The sequence below is a fragment of the Heteronotia binoei genome, chromosome 18 (assembly GCF_032191835.1).
Source record: "Heteronotia binoei isolate CCM8104 ecotype False Entrance Well chromosome 18, APGP_CSIRO_Hbin_v1, whole genome shotgun sequence".
Lineage (NCBI taxonomy): Eukaryota > Metazoa > Chordata > Lepidosauria > Squamata > Gekkonidae > Heteronotia > Heteronotia binoei.
The window spans coordinates 22,855,866-22,880,102 of NC_083240.1; the positions used below are offsets into that span (position 1 = coordinate 22,855,866).

At 45.3% G+C, this 24,237-nt stretch overlaps 1 protein-coding gene across 1 annotated transcript in view; it reads left to right on the forward strand.

Annotated features, from left to right (window-relative positions):
* PER3 (period circadian regulator 3) overlaps positions 1-23,797 on the forward strand; it is a 38,111-nt gene extending 14,314 nt beyond the window's left edge. Inside the window, exons 9-22 of the mRNA XM_060259714.1 lie at positions 488-594; positions 7,572-7,728; positions 9,374-9,479; positions 9,636-9,764; positions 10,383-10,497; positions 10,734-10,878; positions 12,058-12,182; positions 12,595-12,780; positions 13,681-13,929; positions 15,067-15,764; positions 18,990-19,182; positions 20,239-20,350; positions 21,513-21,663; positions 22,096-23,797. Of these exons, the coding sequence (XP_060115697.1) occupies positions 488-594; positions 7,572-7,728; positions 9,374-9,479; positions 9,636-9,764; positions 10,383-10,497; positions 10,734-10,878; positions 12,058-12,182; positions 12,595-12,780; positions 13,681-13,929; positions 15,067-15,764; positions 18,990-19,182; positions 20,239-20,350; positions 21,513-21,663; positions 22,096-22,164 (2,542 nt within the window). The 3' untranslated portion in view covers positions 22,165-23,797. The remainder of the gene's footprint in view (positions 1-487; positions 595-7,571; positions 7,729-9,373; positions 9,480-9,635; positions 9,765-10,382; positions 10,498-10,733; positions 10,879-12,057; positions 12,183-12,594; positions 12,781-13,680; positions 13,930-15,066; positions 15,765-18,989; positions 19,183-20,238; positions 20,351-21,512; positions 21,664-22,095) is intronic.
* Positions 23,798-24,237: the final 440 nt, after the last annotated feature.

Here is a 24,237-nt window from a genome sequence, read left to right on the forward strand (position 1 = left end):
CACAGTAACACATACAAAGACTGCCATGGGCCCCTTTGGGAGAAAAACATACAGGAAAGACATAAAATAAAGGAGAAAAAATCCTTGCTTCAAAGAGCTTGCATTCTAAGTTTTTGCTTCTGAAGTAGCAGCTGAAGAGAAGGAAGAAGTCAGAGTTCCAAGAGGTGACTGGGGAAATGCAGCCAGATGTTTTTGGGTTTTGTTTCAACTGGGCGTGGGGACTTGAGGGCATTTGCTTATTGGCTGGCATGTAGGCATTGCTTTTCAGTTTTAAAAAATGAAACTGCTCAAATGACAAAGGCTGTCAGCTGAAGCTGGGTTCTCCTGGCACAGTGTGGTTAAGCTCAGCCCTCAGCTGCTTTTCTCTCTGTTGTCACCTTTGATAGGAGTGCAAACCATTTTGCTCTTGCACAGCTAGAAGGGGTTGCCTGAAAGTGCAGCATTCAGTATTGTCCTGTGATATGCAGACATCTATATTGTTTTTCAGAGCTGTTCCTCTGTTGGGATTCCTGCCCCAGGATTTGATCGGAACATCCATCTTGATGCATCTCCATCCTGAAGATCACTCTTCGATGCTTGCAGTTCATCGCAAAGGTAAGCCTGAGCTGCTGGCACTCTTTTGCCAGAAAGCTTAGTGCCCAGGTGCATCCTCCTGGAATGTGTATAAGCAAAGCAGCACCAGGCCTCTAGCTTACTTCAGTGGTGCAAGGAAAACAAGTAAGTTTGAGTCCAGCAGCACCCTAGGGATCAACATGATTTAGGGGTATAAGCTTTCAGGAATCTAAACTCCCTCCATCAGATCTGACAAAGAGAGCTTTGACTCTCAAAAACGTATCCCCACAAAATCTTGCTGGTGTAAGGTGTTACTGGACTAAAACCTAGCTGATCTTCTTCGTGGTCTCTGTGCAGTCCCACACATGGGTCTTGCCGCAGGCAACGGATCCATACCTCGGAGCTCCAATAGCTCGTTTATAACGTCTTTTGGCGCGCTTTCCTCCCGCCCTGGGGAGCAGGCAGCGACTGCGCATGCCTGGAGCGGGGGGAGAGCGCCCATTCCACTCAGTTTCTTTCCTACCGCCGCCCGGACAACACCCTCCTCGCTGCGTTCCTCCTTAGCTCGTTCGTTACCTCATCTCTTCGTCTTCCTTTCACTACCTAGTATTTTCTCTTCTCACCGTTTTCATATTCTCTTTCGTCCTGAAAAATTTAAAAAAAAAAAAAAACCCGCCTTCTGCGCTATCTTTCCCCTTTTCTCCCTTCCCTCCCCTCCCTTGTCCGGAGCGCATGGAAGGGAAAGTTACCTTCAAAAAGTGCACGCGCTGTGGGACCAAAATCCCTTCGTCAGACGGCCACAGCCACTGCCTGTTTTGTTTGGGTGAAGCTCATCGAGTCGACTCCTGCCCTCACTGTGCGAACTTTGGCAAGCAGGCCCGTAAAAACCGTGCAGCCAGGCTCCGGAGTTTCCTTATTGAATTGTCCCTGAGGGCTATGCCCGCGTCGGACTCGCCGCCTCCCCAACAACAAACGGGAGCTTCGGCCTCTACGGACGTGTCTCTCTCTAAGCAGAAGCACAGGTCCGAGAAAAAATCTTCGAAGCACGCCGATCCTGGCCATAAGGCTTCGAAAAAATCGCGCCATCTCGAATCCTCGGATTCGGCGCCCAAAAAATCTCGCCTTTCCGAATCAGCTGATTCGGCTCCGAGGAAACTCCACCACTCGCACTCGGCTCCTAAGAAGCCTCGGGCCCCAGTCTCAACGCCTATGGATCCCTCGGCCTCGACGCAGCCCGCACTTCCGCTTGAACTGTCGACTCCGTCAGACGTCATTACCGACATGCCACAGCTGACTCCTCACTCGTCTACTGCGGTAGAGGTTATACCAGTCCACTCTCGTTCACCTTCAGTGCACAGCGTGGTTCCTACCGACTTCATGCAACCTGACCTGACTACTGATTCGACTCAGGCCTACTTTAAGCCTCCGCTTCGGATCGGATCCTTCCGGGACATCGGGATTTCTCCCCTGTATAAGGATTCGGCCACTCAGGCGTCAAATGAAGGTTGCCCTCGCTCACCTACTCATCGAGTCCACTCCGGGTCGTCGCCTCTTAGAGGCCGTTCCAGATCGCCACGTCGGCGCTGAGACTCCGACTCTCCGGGGTATTATCAACACTACTATGCCCCTTCAAGGTACGACCGCCATTTCTCTCGGTCTCCTTCTCCTAGACGCCGACCGTACCGCCATCCTTCTCGGTCCCCATCCGTGGAGGGTTCAGGTTACTCAATGTACTCTGCTATTCAGTACGGAGATTCTCCTAGACCCCGTGATCGACTCCGTGATTCCCACCGACGACTTCGGGATTCCCCACGACATCGGGATTCCCCGCGACCCCGCGATCTCGAGCGTTTTCCGGATTCACCTAGACCCCTTGATCGGTACTACCCACGGGCCCGTGGTCAAGATCGGACCCGAGAACCTGATTGGACCCGAGAACCTGATTATTCTCGCTATTCCCCCCGACTCCGTGAGCGACTACGGGAATGTGTACAGCAATCTCGGGACCACTACCAGCTAGAAGGTGCTAGGCCGCGCACTCCGTCAGCTTCTGCCTCGATTGCTCCCCCGGTCTCTACCCACACGGACCAACGCGATCAGGTTGTGAAGCCTAAGACCACCCCGTCGGACCCGATTCCGCCTCCACATCCTCCTTCCGGTGAGGACTCCCGTTCCGACGTCGACTCCGTAGCTTCATCTGACTCCGACGACCATCCAGATTCGGTAGTCTCGGATTCGACGCCACAGCCCAGGCTCTCTCCATCTGATGCCTCCAAGGCCTACCTCCATCTCATTACTACTATGGCTGAAGCCTTGAACATTACCCTTCCGTCGGACTCGCCTAAGGTCTCTGACATTGTGCACGACCTTGTACAAACGGACTTTCCACCTGGTTCATTACTTCCTATGTTGCCGGTGCACCTCGAAGGCCTCCGTGAAACCTGGGAAAAACCTGCTTCAATTCCACCTACCTCTAAGCGCTTGGACTCGCTTTATAGAGTCCATGCTCCCGAAGCAAAATTTCTGGCTTCCCATCCAGCACCCAACTCTATTATTGTGCACTCAGCCACCAAAGCTAAGCCCTCTAGACATCCGACACCTCCAGACCGAGAGGGCAGGAAACTGGACACTCTGGCCAGGAAAATGTTCAACCTTGCGTCAACAAATTCTAAGCTGAACAATTATCTAGCCTACTTTTCGGCTTACATCTTCAACTTGGCCAACCAATTTACACCTCTTATTCCTTCCCTTCCGGAACCCTCTCAACGGGTGGCCTCTGGACTGGTATCAGAGCTGTCTAGGGTGTCGAAGCAACAAATAAATACCATTCGCCACGCTGTCTCCTGCTCTTCAAGGGTTTTTGCGTCCTCTGTTGCTCTACGCCGTCATGCCTGGCTAAGGTCCACCAACCTACAACCGGACATTAAGCAAAAGATCGAGGATCTCCCCTTTGATGGCCTGGGTCTCTTCCACGCTTCCACCGATGAGGTTCTCACCTCAGTGGATGACGGGCGTAAACGTGCAAAACGTTTGGGAGTCTCTCAGCTGTTCTCCCAACAACCCAATCGTACAAAACCCTGGAGACCATCATTCCAGAGGCGCCAACGGTCACCTAGGCGCAATGACTTCTGGAAAAGGAAGAGTGGACAGCAGAAGCCTCAGTTCCAACAAAGGCCTCGGTCACAGCAGCCCCAAAAGTCCTCCCTCCCTTCTAAGCAGTCTCTTTGACTTTCCTCACACCTTACCAGAGCTCCGCACCCGTCTCTCACCATTCCTTCCCACTTGGAACTCGATAACAACCGACTCCTGGGTGCTGACCATCGTGCGCCTAGGTTACGCAATCGAGTTCATTTCTCCACCTCACCACCACTACTTCATAGCTACTCCCCCGTCTTCTCTCCTACATCAGGAGATCCTGGACTTACTTCACAAGAACGCCATAGAGCCCGTCCCCCCCCCTACACCGAGGGACAGGTTTCTATTCAAGATATTTCCTAGTTCCCAAAAGGGATGGAGGCAGGCGTCCCATTCTGGATCTGAGGAAGCTCAACAAGCACATCCAATACAGGAAGTTCAGAATGATCTCCCTGCAGTCCATCTTGCCCCTCATCCCCAGGGGGTCCTGGATGGCTTCTCTAGATCTTCAGGACGCTTACTTCCATGTGACTATCCGACCTCAACATCAGAAGTATCTGCGGTTTGCCATGGGCCCGGACCACTACCAATATGTGTCCCTACCATTCGGCCTATCCACGGCACCTCGCGTCTTTACCAAGTGCATGGCAGTGGTGGCAGCTGCGCTTCGCATCCGGAACATCCCAGTCTTCCCATACATCGACGACTGGCTTCTGGTGGCCCCAACACAACAACAGTTGGAGCACAACCTCAACGCAGCTCTCACTCTCCTGACTTCCCTGGGCCTTCGTGTGAATGCATCAAAATCACACCTCACACCTACCCAAGACCTCAAGTTTATAGGCGCCCTTCTATGCACCTCCATACATCGTGTCTTTCTCCCCGAGGATCGGGCACAGACTATTATCGACCTAGCCGGGTCAGTGCAACAACAACCCTGTCAGTCTGCGTTCACAATCCAGCGCCTGCTGGGCCTTATGGCCGCAACAACATCTGTCCTCCGCTTTGCCAGGCTACGGATGCGACAACTACAAATCTGGTTTGTGCGAGCCTACCACCCTCAAACACAACCACAAAGCGTTTTGCTGACTGTTCCACGGAGAGCACTTCTATCCCTCACGTGGTGGACTGTTCCCAACAATCTCCTCGAGGGCAAGCCGTTTCTACCGACTTCACCCACGGCCACAGTCACTACAGATGCCTCCAAGTGGGGTTGGGGAGCCCACCTAGAGGACAAGACTGTCAGAGGACTTTGGACACCCTCCGAGAGAGCCATGCATATAAACTGCTTAGAACTGATTGCGGTACACAGAGCCCTCCAATCCTTTCTCCCTCTGATAGGAGGTCGGCACGTTCAGATCTCCACGGACAATATGGCAACAGTTTATTACATAAACAAGCAAGGGGGCACCAGATCCCTCCGTCTCTGCCGTATAGCCGTGATGCTCTGGGAATGGTGTGTCAAGCACAACATATACATGACTGCCATTCATCTCCCGGGTGTGGAGAATACTCTGGCCGACTCCCTCAGCAGGTTCCGCATAGACGACCACGAATGGTCCATCAATCCGACCTACCTTCGGCGTATCTTCCGTTGCTTCGGAACACCCAAGGTGGACGTCTTTGCATCCAGGGACAATGCCAAATGTCCTCAATTTTACTCCAGGAGGGGCAACGACGCCTTCCTACACAACTGGACGGGTCCCCTTCACTATTTCTTCCCACCAACCCCCCTTCTGACACGGGTGCTGGTCAAAATAGCTCGGGATGGCACAGACTGCATCCTCATTGCGCCATGGTGGCCTCGGCAACCGTGGTTCACGAGGCTTCTTCAACTGTCCCGCCACACTTACCGCCGACTTCCTCCTGTGGCCGACCTTCTCTCTCAGGCCAGCGGTCAGATTCTGCACCACAACCCTCGAGTCCTGGCCCTGGTAGCCTGGAGAATACATCCTCCTATCTCTCCGCAGAGGTAGCCAATATTATCCTCAACGCGAGGAAGCCTTCCACGAGACTTTCCTATCAGCGAAAATGGAAGCGCTTCTGTTCCTTTGCGACATCTAATCATTTACAGCCGGAAACGGCACCCCTGAACCTGATCCTGGACCATCTGCTTTCTCTACGAAAATCAGGACTTTGTTATTCCTCCTTGAAAGTTCACCTTTCTGCAATTTCTGCTTTCCACAACCCGGTTGATGGCAAGACTGTGTTCTCCCATCCTTTATCTAAGTCCTTTCTTAAGGGCATGTTGCACCTCAACCCACCTGTTAAGCCCTTTGTTCCGACGTGGAGTTTATCGTTAGTCCTCTCCTGCCTGATGAGGGCCCCCTTTGAACCTATGGCCACCATAGACCTCAACCTTCTCTCCTGGAAGACAGCATTACTTGTAGCCCTTACCTCAGGTAAACGGGCAAGTGACTTATGCGCCTTCCGTTACGATCCTCCCTACACCATTTTCCACAGGGACAAAGTGGTTCTGCGACCGGACCCTGCGTTCCTGCCTAAAGTTGTCTCCCAGTTCCACTTATCAACTTCAACTTCTCTACCAACGTTTTTCTCCAACCCATCCGACCAGGGACAACGAGCCCTGCATTCCTTGGACGTCAGAAGGGCTTTATCCTTCTACCTTGATCGTACACAACCTTTCCGTAAGGACCCTAACCTATTTGTGGCCTACGGGAACCCACACAAAGGTCTTAAAATTTCTACCCAAAGACTGTCTAAATGGGTAGTCAGTGCCATCAGGTTGTGCTACGAACTGGCTAAACAGCCTTTGCCCGAAGGCCTTAAGGCCCACTCTACTAGAGCGGTCTCGACTTCTTCGGCTTTTCTGCAAGGCGTTTCGCTGGAGGACATTTGTGCGGCTGCATCCTGGTCCTCCCCATCCACGTTCGTCTCTCATTATGCGCTAGACGTTCGTGCGAGACGTGACGCCTCCTTCGGCCAAGCGGTCCTCAGATCCATCTTCCACTGAAGTCAGGGTGAGTGCATCCGCTTCCATCTTTACATTGCATTCCATGTTGTTTAATATGCTGTCATTGCATTTGGTTGCTTTATGTGACTAACCTTCTTCTTTACCAGCACCCTCCTCCAGGTCATCTAGCTGGCTAGTCACCCATGTGTGGGACTGCACAGAGACCACGAAGAAGATAAACAGGTTGCTTACCTGTAACTGATGATCTTCGAGTGGTCATCTGTGCAGTCACACACGCCCACCCAGCCTTCCCCGCTGCTGGCCTCCTGTAATTGTTGCTTAACCTTGTATAGTGTCAGTGCCAACGGCGGCTGGAAGAAACTGAGTGGAATGGGCGCTCTCCCCCCGCTCCAGGCATGCGCAGTCGCTGCCTGCTCCCCAGGGCGGGAGGAAAGCGCGCCAAAAGACGTTATAAACGAGCTATTGGAGCTCTGAGGTATGGATCCGTTGCCTGCGGCAAGACCCATGTGTGTGACTGCACAGATGACCACTCGAAGATCATCAGTTACAGGTAAGCAACCTGTTTTTCTACTGCAGACCAACACAGCTACTCTCTGAAACTGTCAAGCATAACAGTAGCCACAGGAAAGAGATACATAGATACATAGAAAATAAAAATATCCTCAGATACATAGGAAAAAGGGAGACGAGCAGTATGGCATGTCTAGCAGAGGTGGGGGTAGAGGGAGTTACCTGCTCAGGATGATATAACTTTGCAGCATATCCTAGTTTTCCATTTAAATGAAGCCTTTTGTCATCTTAGTATGGTTCAGTGGAGTGCAGCAATATTGTATTGACAGTCCAGCCTCCACATGTTCTTCTTTCCGATATGTCCCAAAAAGTCTGTCTTTTCTGTTGATTGTAGTTTTGACAGTCCATTCCTGTTTTCTTTCCTCCCATTTCCATACAGTTCTGAGGTTTGCAGGTCAGCCTCCCTTTGAACACTCACCTATCAGATTTTGTACTCAGAATGGTGACTGTATCATCGTGGACACCAGTTGGTCCAGCTTTGTGAACCCGTGGAGCAGGAAGATCGTGTTTATCATTGGACGACACAAAGTCAGAACGTAAGCTTAATGAAGCCACCTTCATTTTACTTTTTTAAAGTTTTGCTTCCTGATATCAACCTGAGCTCAGAATGGGCTGGATTACACTTGGGATCAAATCCTGTCTCAGGCTAGGATAAGCTCCATGTCGCTGCACAAGTACCTGGCATGCTTTGTTCTCCATCTATAGAACTAGAGTATTTACCTTAGTTGTTTAGAAGGCCAACAGTGAGCGAGTAAATAGTGGAATTCACAGTCAATGGATAAAGCATACCTACTAGCACAGATGGCTTCACAGGCATGTTCAAGGAGGGATCAGTGGCGATAGCTATGGTGACTAAAGAGGAGCAGTAAGCTTCTGAAAACCAGTGCTAGCGAGCTATGGCCTTTGCATTCTGTTTGGTGGCTCTTTAAGGCAGCTGGTTGGCCACTGTGTGAAACAAGATGTTTTATAAGATGATGTCTGGTTTGATTCGCCAGGACTTTTTTTTGTGTGTGTTCCTGAAAAGGTATAAAGCATTTGACATGTTAAACAAGATTTTAAAATAAGGCTGCCTTTTGAGAGCATACAGCTGTGTATGTTCCCACCACACTTAAGAAATATTCGGGGGAGGACCTGTGGCTCAGTGTCAGAGCATTTGCTTGGCATAGAGAAGATCCCAGGTTCAGTCCCCAATATCTCCAGCTAAAAGGTCCAGGCAGTAAATGATATGAAAGACCTCTGCCTGAGACCCCAGAGAGTCATTCCCAGTCTGAGTAGATCTTGATAGACCAAGGGCAATAAGGCAGTGTCGTGTGTTCATTTGGAATCTGGAAGAGAACAAACCATAGTTTTGTGATTCAGACTTAATGAAGAACTATGATTGTCATGAAATCAGAAATAATTTTCTGAGCTGTGGGAGACAGAAAGGAAGTGAAACAACAGTCTGTGGTCCGTAATCACATATGAGCCTTGCTAATGTATGAAATCTGTCTTTTTTCCTCAGGGGACAGGTAAACGTTCCACTATCACTGTAAAAGTTTTCCAATCACAGCTTCTGGGGGTGGCTGTTGTCTGACAAAAAGAGACTTGCGCAGGAGATAGCAATATTTTGTTTATCCAGATATCCATATTAATTTAGCATCGGTGTGTTTCTTCCACTGTGGCTGAAAAGCAGTTCTGCATGCTATTTTAAAGCAGCAGTAGGCAAAACTGAAGGACACTGGTTGCCTTTGGGAGGGCGTCTCCAGTAAGGCCTCTTGTGCTGAACTGTTCTGGATTGTTGTGTTCCTCCCATACATTTCATAGCTCAAGTAGGGTACATTTTCTCCAGGCTCTAACTTCTCTCTCATTCAGGATCCAGTTCTTGTCTCGAGAAGCTCTTCATCTAAAGAGGGTTTTGTTTGAGACTTTAAAGCATGAGGGGAAAAACACTCTCATTTAAATCATGATGTTTTTAAAACAAGCCCAATTTCTTATTTCTAGAGGGTTACATATTTCCTTGGATGACACTATCCCACTGTCTGAAGTTATTCAGTTGACAGAGCTCAAGTTAAAACCCAGAGTTTAAATTTGTTTCCTGATACTGTACGGTTAATCCTGCTCCTTGAACTGCCTGCTTGATAATCACAGACCTTTCTTTATCTGGCTTCAGTATAATTTTCTGTTTCAAACTGTGTTTTGCAGGAGTCCTCTGAATGAAGATGTCTTTGCCCCAAGAATCAGAGAACAGAATGGTGTTGACAAAGAGATGAGGGAATTGCAAGGGCAGATTTACAGGCTGCTTCTGCAGGTAAAGGGAGGGAACATAAGGCAGACAGTCCTTTCCTCACGCACCTGACTGTAAGGTGCATGGAACTTTCTACATGTTTACCGCTAACAAGAATATTTGATTCGCCCCAACCTTTTTCACAAAAGGGCTCTGAAAAGTTCCCTTGTTTTTCTGCAGCCGGTTCATAGCAATGGTTCGAGCGGTTATGAAAGCCTTGTTAGCAGTGGGTCTTGCGAACATTACATCAGCGTAACATCTTCCAGTGATTCCAATGGAAACTGTGCAGAGGAAACACAGAAGGAACCAGTAAGTCCTTGTTTATAGTGCTAGCCAGGTTCAACAGACAAAAAGTAATTAAAAAAAAAACACCCTGATATTGTGTTAGTATGGAATGTAGAACTCTGCACATGATACATGGAAAGATGATGATGAGAGAAGCAAAATATTTGAATTTAAATGGTTAGATCAGACTGGTTTTGGATTTTTAAAATTTGTCGAGTAGTAATACAGAATTCAATTAAATGAACTGTAGATGTCTGTTAAATGGCTTCATTTGCTGAGCATGAACAGCCTACATAAAATGGAAAGACGTTGCAATTGCAGGATGTCCTGTATATGTTTCATTTAAAAACACATGGTTTTGCTGGCAATTAAAATTGTGTTTTCCCTCACACATATCTGCAGATGCTCTGCTACTGAGCCATGAACTGTCACCCTACTGTGACCCTCCAAGCTTCTTTTGCCCTTGTTGTGCTATAAAGTGTGAAACAGAGGGTTCCTTCAGGAACTGCTAGGTCTTGGTCAGTATCTGTGCTCTAATGCAGGATGGTTAGGCTCATTGTAATACCTCTTATCACTGTTTCATTGTTTGCTTGGGTTCCCTCCCTGTGACATTTCTACTTTTTGTATCTTCTGCCCCCAAAGAAGGCTTCTGTGGACATCAACAGACTAAAGAATACGGGTCAGCAGCTGTACATTGAGTCACACAGTAAGCATGTGAAGGAGAGAGGAAGAGCTTCAGATGCTGAGCTGCCAAGAGGTGAACTTTAAGACTACAAAGCTGTGGGTGGTGGCATGAGGTGCCTTGCACCAAATTATGTGTAGCAGTCCAGGGTGTGTTTACAAAAGAAACACGTAGTGATCCCAAAACACAGTCAGGATATTAGAATCATAAGAACACAATGATAACTGAAGTTGGCAATGCTGTGTCTGTTGTCTGATCCTTGTTTCTCAGTCATGTGTTTTATGGCTCCCTTTCCCTGTCTCTCTTCCTAGGCAAACAGCACACAACTTCTGGTTCGCCTTATGCTGTGAGCAGTGACAGTACTGGAGATGCACCTGTTGTACACTATGGTGATTCTAGAGACGTGCATCGTATTTTGTCCTATCAGCAAATTAACTGCATGGACAGCATTATCAGGTAACACAATGCAGTAAAAACATTTCTTAATTGTTTAGCCGGGGGTGGGGGGGGAGAAATATTAGCAATTCAGAAGCTTTTGGTCTCCCCAAAAGTTAATGGGATGGTTCTCATCAACAGCATCAATTGGTCATCTTGTGGAGAGGGAAGAGAAAAAAATTCATGCAATTTTCTGCTTCTGTAGTGAAATGTAAAACTTTTCACAAGTGCTTTTCTATTGAAGTTGGAACATGAAGGACCCACTTGCCCGCTATCGGTGCTGATGTTCCCCATCCATTCTGGTGCTTAATTGAGCTCTGGGAAGAAAATTGCGGGGGTGGGATGTCAGCAACACTTGAACATCACTGCTGGCTGGAACTTGGAAATGATGTCAGTGATGCTCTAGGAATCTTTCCAGTCTCTGTGGGTTCCAGCCAGAAATGACATTGACATGTGACCAGCATCCTTTTCCCCATGCCACTCTCCCAAAAGTCTCCTGGGTGTTCAGGTATACACCTGGCAACCTGATGTGAAGAATATTTATGCTGGATAACATTATTGCTGTTTGATGTTTTTGCCCATACATTAATTTGTTGTGTTGACTTGGATGTAGTATGGCTGTGTGGGTTAGCAAACCAGGTAACTCTCAAGGGTGTTCGACAGCTGATAGAATCAGGGTGAGAGGGAGGGTTTGGTCCTTCTAAATAAAAAGGTTATTCCGTGGGGTTTGTCCTCTGGGTTAGGTTTTGGCTTGTACAGCCTTTAGTTTTGCATATGAAGCTGGGGAGATATAATGCCTGTTTTTGCTTGAAACCAATCTTATGTAATTCTTGAAGTAATTGGGAAATGAAGAATTTTCTTATGCAGCTTTGCCCTGCACTATATATTTCCTGCTTTGTTTATTTAGACAAGGTTTAGGCTGCCTTCTCCAGAGACTCTGCTTTGTTAGGTAGGGTTTCTGCATGCTTAGTTCCTTTGCTGCATTGTGGCTTCACCCATATCACTTCCTGGCAGTTCTGTTGGGAGAACAGCTAATGAGCATGATTGAATTTAAGCTCCATATAAATGCTTTTTAGGCAGATTGCTCCACTTGCTGTTTCAGTTTCATTCTGAGCAAATAAATGCCACCTCAGTGGTCCAAAAAGCGTCTGTCTCTAAATGATAACGGCAGGATCATGACTTTGATTTGCTGACTGGCAGGTACCTGGAGACTTGGAGTGTTCCTGCTTTGAAAAGGAAATGTGAATCTGCAAATGTTTCCTCTTCATCCTCAGATGATGGCAAACCAGTTCAGCTAATCCAGAATGAAGCACAGGCCTTCGAAGGTAACAGGAAAGGCGGCAGTGTTTTTAACAGAAATATTCTGTTTCAGATGTGACATTGTGCAGAGTGACATTGCTAATCCATGCTTCCAAGGACTGGTGTTTCATATGGATTTTTAAAATATTAAAGCCTTTTCCAGATTTTTGGCGAAGAAGGACACCATATTAGAGTTGATCAGTGAGCTTATCTATTTATTTTAGTCTATTTTTAGCCTGCCCTTCCCATAGGACAGGCACAGGGCAGGCTACATCATAAAAACAATCAACAGTAAAAACAATAAAAGACCAATTTAAAATCTATAGAGCAAGAGAAATCCTTCTTATGTTTTTGTGTTCTTGTCAATCACTAGGCAGCCTTAAAACCATTTGTTCTGGCTCTTCTGCCCCTTGCTGAGGTTTGTTCTGTTGCCACTAGATGCCGCCCGATTACCCTCCACTGCTTCTGAGTCACCAGTAATGCCCATGCCAGGAGGGGCCCCAGAGCCGCAGGCATCAACAATCATGGCGAGTCCTCCAATAACCAAGGCCTTAAGTGTGGTGTCCATTACCAGCCAGTGCAGCTACAGTAGCACCCTTGTGCATGTTCCACATCCAGAGTCTGGTAGGTTGGTGTGGCTGTTTGCAAACTGAGAGTGTGTCCCCCCACCCCTTATTTACTCTCTTTGAAATATAAAATAGTCTATAATCCTTCCACTTGCCCTTATTTTCCTAACATATATTTTCCTTGAACAGAGCTAAGTTACAAAGACATATGAACAATAATTAAAATATTGATCAGGAAGGAAGGCCCACTGAGGGAACACCAAACAAAACAAAAGTCTTCACCTGCTGGCAGAAGACAGCCCCAAAAGTTCAACGTATAATAGGTTATGATTATGCATATTTTGTTTCCAACATAGACACCCAACCTCTGTCACTTTCTCTGGCCAGAGTTATTCTTTAGTGTCCTGTAGAAACTATACTCTTGCATGACAGAGGAAAATTCTGGCTTTATACATTTAGTGCTGCTTATGTATCTCATTTGATTATTTTAGGGAGAAATACGTTGCCAGTTGACATGAGGATTGTGTGTATGTGATCACCAATCCCAGAACCTGCACTTGTATTCATGGAGTATCCAAGGCATGGCTGATAGGAAGAGAGGCTATTATTAGCAGGCATTCTTTAAGCAGGAGTAGTATTGCTCCACCAAGGTAGGAAAGTCTTCTAGGATTTGGCTGTGCCTCTGAAGGCAAAGATGCCACCTGTTGATCCCACTGTATGCAGGACGTAAAAGAACTAGTGCAGCCGAGTGCTGGGCAACAGGTTCTCTTTCCTATAATTCCCATGCAGCTGATTCAGGTGCTGTTGGTCTGACTCCCTGGTGCGTCATGGTTCCCCTCTTGCAGCCTGAGCCTACCCACCCCCCATAACCCATGATTTAATTTGACTGATAGAGAATGTGATCTTGAAGAAGCACAGCCAACTAACTTGATTGAAGCACTTTCCTTTCTTCTTGCAGAAGTGACTGCCATAGAAGAGGCTACTCCACAGAGTGAGCAAGCAGAGTTTTCCCCTACCAGCACTGCAGCTGGAGCCCTTGAGGAGATCAAACTGGTCGGGCTGACAAAGGAGGTCTTGTCAGCCCACACTCAGAGAGAGGAGCAAAACTATGTGGATCAGTTCCGCCAGAAGATGCTCTTGCCCCACTACAGGTCTTACCTCCAGCAAGGCCAGGTTGGAAGCAACCAGACTAGTTCACCTAACCAAGGTAGGAACAAGCCACCACATGGGTGGATGAGGCAAGACAGCAGCACGCCAGTTCTTGAGAAAATTGTACACGGTTTGTAAATACTTAGCCATCAGGGTATTGGAGGCCACCTGTGTTTCTTTTTGACAGTGTAAATACTAGAAAGGGTCTAGCAAGCAGGCCAATTGTAACCTGCTAAGGGGAATGACAAATCCAAAAGTCACAAACTCATAATTATAAAATGCATCAAGCTTCAGCTCTAACTGCTGTGAATAGTGTTGTTGTCTCCCTCCCTCAAAAAAATTAATATTTAAGAACTCCAACTTATATGATATCACATGTTGCTCCTGTATTAGGTCCAATAAGATAACCTGTGTCCTCTAGTTTTAAAAAATTCTTGCATTGTTCACTCCACTCATTAAATATCAGCCCAATTATATTACAGCTCCAACATAATATTATAGAACAAATGTGAAATGTGTCAGATGTAAGAACAAATCCTACAGGGGAAAAAAGAAAAACCTAGATTTATACAACCTGGGCTGACATTCTGTATAGTTAACAGCTTTCAGAACAAAGGTTAATTCCACAGTCCAATAATACCTTCCTGGTGTCCACCAATTTTGCGCATACAGCAAAATATGCTTTACTTAGTCAGCATACAGAGACAGGGACTAAAAGTAGAGCCTACAGCCAATGTAATCTGAACCTTTTTACAACACTGTAGTGGACACCGTCATGTAAATTAGAGTTTGTGCCACATTTTAATGGTTTCATTCTTGTTGGATTGTCTGTCTGATACTGAGAGGTACATGTTTTCCTTCCCTAATTTCTATCCCTGAGGAAAAGCTAAACCTTTCTATCCAGGAAGGAGTTGGGGGTGAAAATGTAAAGTTCCTGACTGATCACAAAACAATGTGTATTCTGGGCCAGGGGGAGGATTGAGGCTTGTTGGGAGAAGGATTGCACAGATCTAAGAGAGCAGTGTATTGCCACTGACTCTTTCACACTAGTGGAAGAGAATGGTCCATGTTTGTATGGTCAGTGATAAAACCGATCTCAGCTTACATTGATATTGGCAGTAGGGTATCATCCCCTGAACTGCAGCCATTGTGACTGTTTCCTCGTTACCTTTTCTGCATTTTTCACCCTCTGTAGGAGATTTCGCTTTCAAACAGACCAGTCCAGTAAACTGCAAAAGAAATAAGCAGGGAAAATTCAAACGGCCCAAACAGCTGGAGTCTTCCAATAAAAACTTGGCCAATAAAAATGGAAACCATGGAAAGAGAACTGCTGCTCAGAAGCCATCCTGCGCTCCTTCAGAAGGATCCCGGCCTTGCCCATCCAGCGTGATCCACCCTGTCAATCCTTACTTGATGCCAGGCTTTCCCTTGGTGCCTTTGGGAGGGGACCACACCTGGCCTCCAGGAGGGGCAGCTCCATTTGTCCCTTCACTTGTACCCATACAACCCATCCCAGCATTTCCTGCTCCATATATGGGCGGCTTCATGGCGGTGTTGCTTCATAGCTTTCCAGTGTTCACTCCAGTCCCTCAGGCTCTCTTCCAAGCTCAGGACCCCTCAGCTTCCAGCTCCTACAACCCCATGATGTCCCCAGGCCCTCCTTCCACAGTGCTCACACTTGCAGCACCAGATCCTCTAGAGCCCGTTTCGCCGTCTGCCACATTTTTGTCTATTGAGGGAGAGCAGCAAGAGGCCTGTGATGGGCAGCCCCCACTATTCAGTAATTCACGGAGTAGCTCCCCACTGCAGCTGGACTTGCTTCAAGAAGAGATGCCCAAACCGTTGGAGCTGCCCTGCCTAGTGCCAGCTGCTACACGCATGGAGACCAAATGTGTAAGTCCCAGTGTTCACTTCACACTAGAAAATGCAAGGAACCAGACTTGTAAAGGCTAGTGCATGTGTACAAGGGGAATCATAGCAGATCCAGTGTTAAAAAGAACAGTGCTCCATAAAACATAATGAAGCTGCTTCCTAGCTGTTCACACTGAACGGGGCTTCTCGATAGCTGCTTGAGGCCTCACAGTGCTATGTTGCAATTTTATTGACCGCTGACTTGCAGCTCACATCCCATGCTGCTCCATTCTACTTGAAGTGGGGCTGTGTTTCTAAGGCAGGTGGGATCTCTGCATGTGGAATATTAATATGAACATGACATTTTCACTTCCTCTAGTGCCTCTGGCTCTGAGAGCCACTTTATTGGTTAAAATTTTATTTGGTAACATATGGTAACAAATTATATTTCTTGCATCATTAATAACTTCTTTTATCTATCCCATATATTACTTTCTACCCACCCCTCCCCCCCTTACTTGACCCCCACCGGTGTTATTTACTTTAAGTACTAATGTTTAAAGGTACCCTTAACTAATAAAAACAAAAATTAATATTCTTTTCTCTAAGACTTAATCATTATCAAAAATTGTCCAATGTCCTTTTATTTTCCACTCGTCTTCTACAATATCTTCTGAACTTTTTCCACTCCATCTTAAAAACTTCTAAATCATAGTCTCTTAAAATTCTTGTTAATTTGTCCATTTCACTCCATGTCATAACTTTTACAAGCCATTTCTCTGGTATTTTTTCTTGCTTCCACAACTGCGCATATAATGTCCTAGCAGCTGAAAGCAAGTACCAAATTATAGTTCTATCTTCTTTTGGAAATTTTTCCATTTGTAATCCCAACAGAAAAGTCTCTGCAACTTTCTTAAATTCATATCCCAAGATCCTAGAAATTTCTTGTTGAATCATCTGCCAATACTTTTTTGCTCTTTCACAAGTCCACCACATATGGTAGAAAGAACCTTCATGGTTTTTTACATCTCCAACATCTGTCTGGCATCTTATTATTCATCTTTGCCAATTTCTTAGGAGTCATATACCATCTATACATCATTTTAAAACAGTTCTCTTTAATACTATGACACGTCGAAAGCTTCATAGAGTTCTTCCACAAATATTCCCAAGTTTCCATTATTTACATTCATTGCCCACTTAATCATTTGAGATTTCACTACTTCGTCTTCCGTAGACCATTTTGAAAGTAATTTATATAATTTTGAAATTAATTTTTCGTTGTCTCCAAGCAGAACTTTTTCCATTTCTGTTTGCTCTTTTCTTATTCCTTCAGTTTTAATGTCATTCTCCACCAAGCTCTTTATTTGTTGCATTTGAAACCAATCATATTTATTATTTAGCTCTTCAGCAGTTTTCAATTCTATTTTGCCACTTTGTATTTTTAATAGTTGATGATATGACAACTACTTTTCTTCACCCGTCTCAGCTGTTATTTTTATCACTTCGGCTGGCACTATCCATAATGGTTTTCTCTCATCTCCATATTTCTTATATTTCATCCATGTATTTAGCAAGCTGTTTCTTATATAATGGTGAGAGAAAAAGCCATCTTTTTTTCCCCATAATACATATAAGCGTGCCAGCCAAATTTATTTCCATGACCTTCCAAGGCTAAGAGTTTTTTGTTTAACAACATTATCCATTCTTTTATCCACACTAAGCAAACTGCTTCATGATATAATTTTAAGTCTGGTAACTGAAATCCGCCTCTCTCTTTTGCATCTGTTAAAATTTTCATTTTAATTCTTGGTTTCTTCCCTGCCCACACAAATGCTGAAATTTTTCTTTGCCATCCATTAAATTGTTTACTGTCATTCACAATCGGAATAATTTGAAACAAATACATTATTCTTGGTAGAATATTCATTTTAATTGTGGCTATTCTACCCAACAGTGACAAATTAAGTTTATTCCATTTTAACATATCTTCATCCATTTTACGCCATAGCTTCTCATAATTATTTTTGAACAAATCAATATTCTTCATTGTTATCTCCACACCCAAATATTTTACCTTGGAGGTAACTTCACAGCTCGTTAGTCTCTGCAATTCTTGTTGCTTATTTATTTGCATATTTTACATAGAAGTTTTGATTTTTCTTTATTAATACAAAGTCCCGCCAACTCCCCATATTCTTGTATTTTGGCTAACAACAAAGGTGTGACTTGTGTGGGGTTTTCATTTATAAACATTATATCATCTGCAAATGCTCTGTATTTGTAAGTAAATCCTTTTACTTTTAATGCTTCTATTTCTTTATCTTCTTGAATTTGCATCAGTAATATTTCAAGAGTCATTATAAACAACAATGGGGAAAGTGGACAACCTTGTCTTGTACCTTTACTAATTATCATGTCTTCTGTAAGATCAGCATTTATACATAGCCTTGCACGTTGTTCAGTATATATTGCTTTTATCATTCTTATAAAGCCACTTTAGAAAGGAAGATACTGTTGTTACTACTCCCTATTTCTCCCAGGGATGATATAGCTTAATAATGAATAACAGGATGGGCCGATTTACATGCCTGATTATAGACAAAAACTTTTCTGCAGCTTCTGCTGTGTATACCTAGAAAGCCAGTGGGCTAATATCTGGGAGGCCTGGGTCTGAATCCGCACATGTAATGGAAACTTGTTGAGTGACCTTGGGCCAGTCACTTTCTCAGCCTAACCTACCATGCAGGCTTGTCATGAGAGTATAATGGAAGAGAGGAGAACTGTAAGCTGTTCTGGGACCCCACTGGGGAGAAAGGTGGGGTTTAAATTAATACTTAAACGAGAAGTTGTATTGGGAGAAATTTTGATGAGTAGTCCCAAAGGGAAGAGGCCTGTCAAGGCTGAAAATGAGAACAGGAATAAAGGACTTTGTGCCTTCAGTGGATGCCCTATGGGGCATGCCGCTGCTTCCATGGCTGGGTTGCATCTTCTGGTGTTGCATAGTGGAACCAAGGATTCTTGCAGCATATGGTCTCTGTTGGCGGAAAAAATCCTTGGGTTGAAAGCATGCTTTTCATACTGGTCTTGCCTTGGCTTGCTTTTGTGGCCAGAATCTTCTTAGCTTCAGAACCATAAACTAGCCCACCCCTAGCTGATAGGAACATCTAATTCTTGCACTTTGCTGTCCACCAAAAGCATGACTGTCGCTGTTTGAGTCAAGACCAGACTTGTGTGATTGGATCTGTTGTCCCATTTCCTCTGCAGGATCAGGAGGGGGAGGACTGCTGCAACAACGACGGCCACTCAGTTTCCAGTGAGCTGTATGACCTCCTGCTGCATGAGGATTCTCACTCAGGAACTGGTTCAGCAGCTTCAGCCAGTGGATCTGCAGAATCCAGTTCCTTAATCTCTGGCTCCAATGGCTCTAGCTCCAACGGAACATCTGTCAGTGGCACAGGTAGGGCAGCCTTGATTGAGAAGCTTGACATTACCTTGCTGATTAAACATCAAGGCCATGAAATGGAGTAAGAATTTTGAAATGGGTACAGTGGCATTGTTACAGAAGTTAGTTAGTGGGTACGTTTTCTGTAGGCACAGGCAATTGACAGCTTGCCCATAATCTTCAGGAGTGTGTTTTGAAATACTGGCTGCTTGTTTCTTTGGGGTCCATAGGCTGCCAGTGGCCAACCTGTTACACAAGATAAGAAGTGGTGAATTTGTGGGCTGTAATAGAGGATCTTGCTGTTTTCTGTCCTGCACTGCAGCCCACTTCTTGGCCTGGTAGATGACAACTAAAACCACCCCAAGTTGTCACAGCATATTGTCTCCTGCTCTGGACTTGACTGGTAGCACATATGTTAGAAAAGTTGGCCACTGTTGATGTAGTAGGCCCCTTGAGTTGGTATGGTTTGCCATGCATCCTAGTGGCCTTCTGTCCTTTTTCCCCCCTTTCCATTACATCTTTATGCCCCCGTGGCAGGGACAGCCCACAAATCCACCCATTCAATACGCTGAGCTTTGTTTTGGATGGAGGACAGAAAGGATCTTGTATTAATACCTTAATAGAAAACAGCAATTGGAAGAAAGTGCCAAGATTCAGCTCCTGGCCATTACCCTTCTGTAAGGTTTGATTGGCCTTTATTGGGGTATATAGTAGGAAGCTCAGTAATCCTTGGGAAGAGAGATGTTTGTTCTTTGGCCATAGGGACTAACCACCAGAGGAACATGACTGTTTCCCCATCAGTTCTGGCTTCTGTTGAAACCATTTTTTATAGTTTTGGGAAGGTAGCCATGTTGGTTTTCAGTATAAGATCTATATTAGAGTCCAGTAGCACCTTAGAGACCACCAATGTTTTCAGGGAATAAGCTTTTGAGAGTTAGTACTCTGACAAAGGGAGCTTTGACTCTCTGGAGCTTATACGTTCAAAATCTTGGTCACTAAGGTGCTCTGAGATTCCAATCTAGCTCTCTTTAAAAAAAATCCACCTGGATGTTTTGTGGATGTTTTTAGCAGGCAGTGGAAACAGCAGCAAATATTTTGCCAGCAATGATTCCTCTGAAGTCTCCAAGAGAGGGAAGAAAAACCAAGAGGAAGCCAGACAAGGAGAATCTTGTCAGCCAGCCAGGTTGGTGTGGTGGGTAGTTGTTTGCCTGAGCCGCTCTTGATGACTTACGAAGTAGCAAAGTGGTGAGGAAAAATACCTTTTTGTTTTGCTGCTTCCCAGAACTTGGCACATCCAGGTGTCTGGTTGCTTTAGGAAAGTAGCATGGATAGTGGCACACAGAGAAGGCTCACTCACTGCTGTTACGGGGGCGGTGGGAGGGCAAAGGGAGAAGAAAGAGGAATCGTTGCAAGTTCAGTGTTGAAATTGGCTTTAAAAGAGGGCTTTTTGGCAGCTTTTATGGAAATTGATCTAAGGTTTATGATTGAGGAACAGATGCCAAATTATCAGAAAGATGTTCCATCCATCCTTTTATTTAGGAGGCACACTGGCATAACTTTGACAGAACTTGTTGAATATGATACTGTGCATACATTTGGGAAACGTAGAACCTCATTTAAAAAGCCTTGGCAAATTGATTGGCATCTTAGAGGGGTTGTGTAGGGCTTCCTTTCCCTCACAGTCTTTTCAGGAAACCAAGTTTCATGCCAGATCTAGATTACTTACTGAGTAGATGGGTGGATGTGGGAAACATGAACAGCTCTGCTTTTGGTGAAGGGAATTGCCAAGTCTTGGTGGTTGGAGTCAGAACAGCAGTTCTTATATGTGTCGCCACATGCAGTTCCTCCTAATGCTTGAGCTGGTCTTATCTCAAGAGGATGAGGATGTCCCCCAGACATCTCTGTGCAATTGCCAGGGAAACGTGGGACCAACTAAAATCCCTGACAGCTTTTCCCGCCACTTTTCATTTCATTTTTTTTTTTTCATTTTGTTCGATTTATATCCCGCCCTCCCCACCAAGGCGGCTCCTGAGAAAAGCCTCCTCAGAGGGCAAGTGATCTGTTGCTGAGGTGAGGCCTGGGAAGGGGTTAAGTACATTACACCGCTTGCTTTATCGCTCCAGTAAATTCCTCCCCCCCCCTTAGGTTTTATCAGTGTAATTATACACATTTCCATGTAACATCAACCTGAGATTTTGCATTTCTGGGGGGGGGGGAGCAGGGTGTTAGCACACTGTCGGACCAGCTGTTAGCAGTGGAAGTTAGCTCAGCTTCATGCAAAATTGTAGAAAGTAATTGGGTTAGAATTTCAGCTATGTGTGGTGTCCCTGCTCTTGTAACTGCAGGATTAAAGAGGAAGTGTTGAAAGGGGACCTGGAAAAACTGGCTGCCATGACTAAGCAGCAGCCCTGGTTCACAAAAGGGCAGAAGGAGGAGCTGGCTGAGGTGCATTCGTGGATTCGCACCCAGACTATTCCACCAGAAATAAACACACAAGTAAGCAAACCTTTTGTACAGTCATGTTCAGTGGACTACAATAGTTTGCTTGGTTTTTATGTCCATGGGAATTCCAGAATCTAGAGTGAATCTTTTAAAGTCTAGCCTTTTGGATAACTGGTATTAGCTGTCATTTTGATACTCGATGTGACTGTATTTCCTTTAAAACATTGTTACACTGCCTTGGGATAAGGTAGATATACATATTCAAGCACTTTTCTTGTCTTAGAAGAGAGGAGAATGGCATGCAAAACCTCTTTGCAGTGACTCTGCCTTCCCATGCCAGTAAGGCAAAACCTGAATTGGAGAAAATCTGGTATGGGATCAATGGAAACAGAATGGTGGTCTAGAAGGGTCTGGGTACAGTGCCACAGGGCTTTTCCCTTGTCCTTGAATAGTTGTGACGTGATATGCTTTTTTCCCCCTTCTTAGGGCTGCATCGCATGCGATAGCAGGAATGCCTGTTGCAAGGTTGTAGTGCCTATTGATGAAGATACCTAAAAGGAAGGTGGCAAAGAATACCTCCATTGCAGTCTGCCCACATCACTGACAGTGACTTTGGCCTTTCGATGCTGGGTACCCCACAGTATTTCCCCTCGACTTGGCGACAGATGGATTCCCAAGTCATTTTTCCCTCTTCTGGCTCTCCCCCTCCCCCCCAGTTTGAAACTGTCATAAATAACGGTTCAGGACGGTACAGTGAAACACATGTTATAATTTAATAGCTGGTGCTCACCTCAGGTTGTGCAGCATTGCCACGAATGTCTGGATAGGCCAAGTACCTTTTTCTGTCCATCCCAAGCTAGTGTTTGCTCTAAACTGAAGCATTCTTTGTGCCAGTAGAGTTGATTGTATGCCAGGACAAAAGCTCACTCGCTTGTTTGCTTCCCTGTGGCTCTAAGCATGCTTTGTTCCGTGCTTGTATTCTATATCTAGAGTAGAACTGGCCAGCCTCCTGTTTCTCAGCTTCATAATATGCTTTTGCCTGGAGTTATATGATGGGCTCACTAACTGATTGGGCTGTATTTAAGTGGGAGCAAGTGGATAAGTAGTACTAATTATCCTACTGCTATATCACTGACCTGACTTTCTCTGTCTGGGGAGGAAAAAATAGAGTGTTTCCCCCCTCTGTACTAAATTCATGTCCAGAACTGAGCTGTGTACAAACAGCCTAATATGGAATAAAACAAACAGCCATCATAAAACAGTGCAATGCTAGGCTAATTGGTTACTCTCTCTAGGACTGGTTTCTGATGACCATTCCTTGCCCCACAATTAATTTTGAAACTCTGCCTTAGCTAAATAAGAGTTGTGACAAGCATTTGTCTGATGGAGGATTTTCCTGAGAAATACCAGCACTTTGTGACTCTGGCAGTGATGAAACTTGTTCCTTGATGGCAGAACTGATATGAGACTGCTAAGCAGGATAGTCTGTCACAAGCGTTGGTTGCTCAGGGTGGTCCTTTGCAGCTTGCTAGAGCTCCAAGATGTCTTTTTTCCTTGATAGATCATCTCAGCTGTGCACACGCAAATTAGTGCCAGTTTGTGTGCAGCACTGATGTGCTTCTTGCTCACCATGGATGCCTCAGTAAATTCAAAAGATGGCGCAAAGGGCTCCACAAAGAGTCACAGGGAGGCAGCTGCCTCAGTTGGCTAGTTTGGGTCTCTGTGAAGGGCATCATGGGCAGATCTGACACTTGGGGGAGTAAATCCACTGCCAGTTCACACTTTTATCAGTGGAGGTTGCAAAGGAGAACATCCTGGTGGATGGCGGTCAGTAGATCAGCAGAAAATACAGGGGGGTTAGGATTTAACGCCTTAGGCTGGCCTTGGGTTGTCATGCATATAACTTGATATTCAAATGGTGCTATCTGATGCTGAAGCTACCACTGAGAATAAGTGATGACGGTTCATTAGGAAGAGGAGGGTACTTTGCCGATAATAGGATAATCTTCTTCCCAATCAATTTGTAACTTGGAATGCACTTTCAAATGAAACCTTTTAGTTCAGATTTACAAGCTGGCTATTGGCAAAACATGTTTGTACTATATATTTTAATCCCTGTTTTAAAAGTTGTCTTGTTATGTGTGTTGATTTCATTTTCTCTTTTTAATAAAAAAAAGAAAAAAACCAACATTTCTGGGCTGTATTGTTGGACTGAAGAGCACTTGGAAGTACAGGGCAGTAGATTATTGATCTCTTAAGAATTTCAGAGTAATAGAAACTATTAAGAGGCAAGGCCAGGCACTCTCCCCCTTCCAAGGAACAGAGACATATTCAACACATGAAAATTTGCCTCCAGAGGTAGGATGCCCTTATTTGAAAAAAAAAAAAGTTGTGAGGGGACTGGTGCTGATGTGAGGCTTTTCTGAGAGAGCTGGCTTGAGGGTAAATTTACTCGTGGTTCTTTTGACTGTGATATTATCACCATGAGGTGAAAGAACTTTGCAATGTTTGTAGTTATTTTTGTTAATATTTTTCACTGGTGAGATGCTACCATAGGGAAAGGCAGGAAAGCTCTAAGTAAATGGTGCTTTAATGGTCCCCCATCTATTGTAGAAAATGCCCATTTTT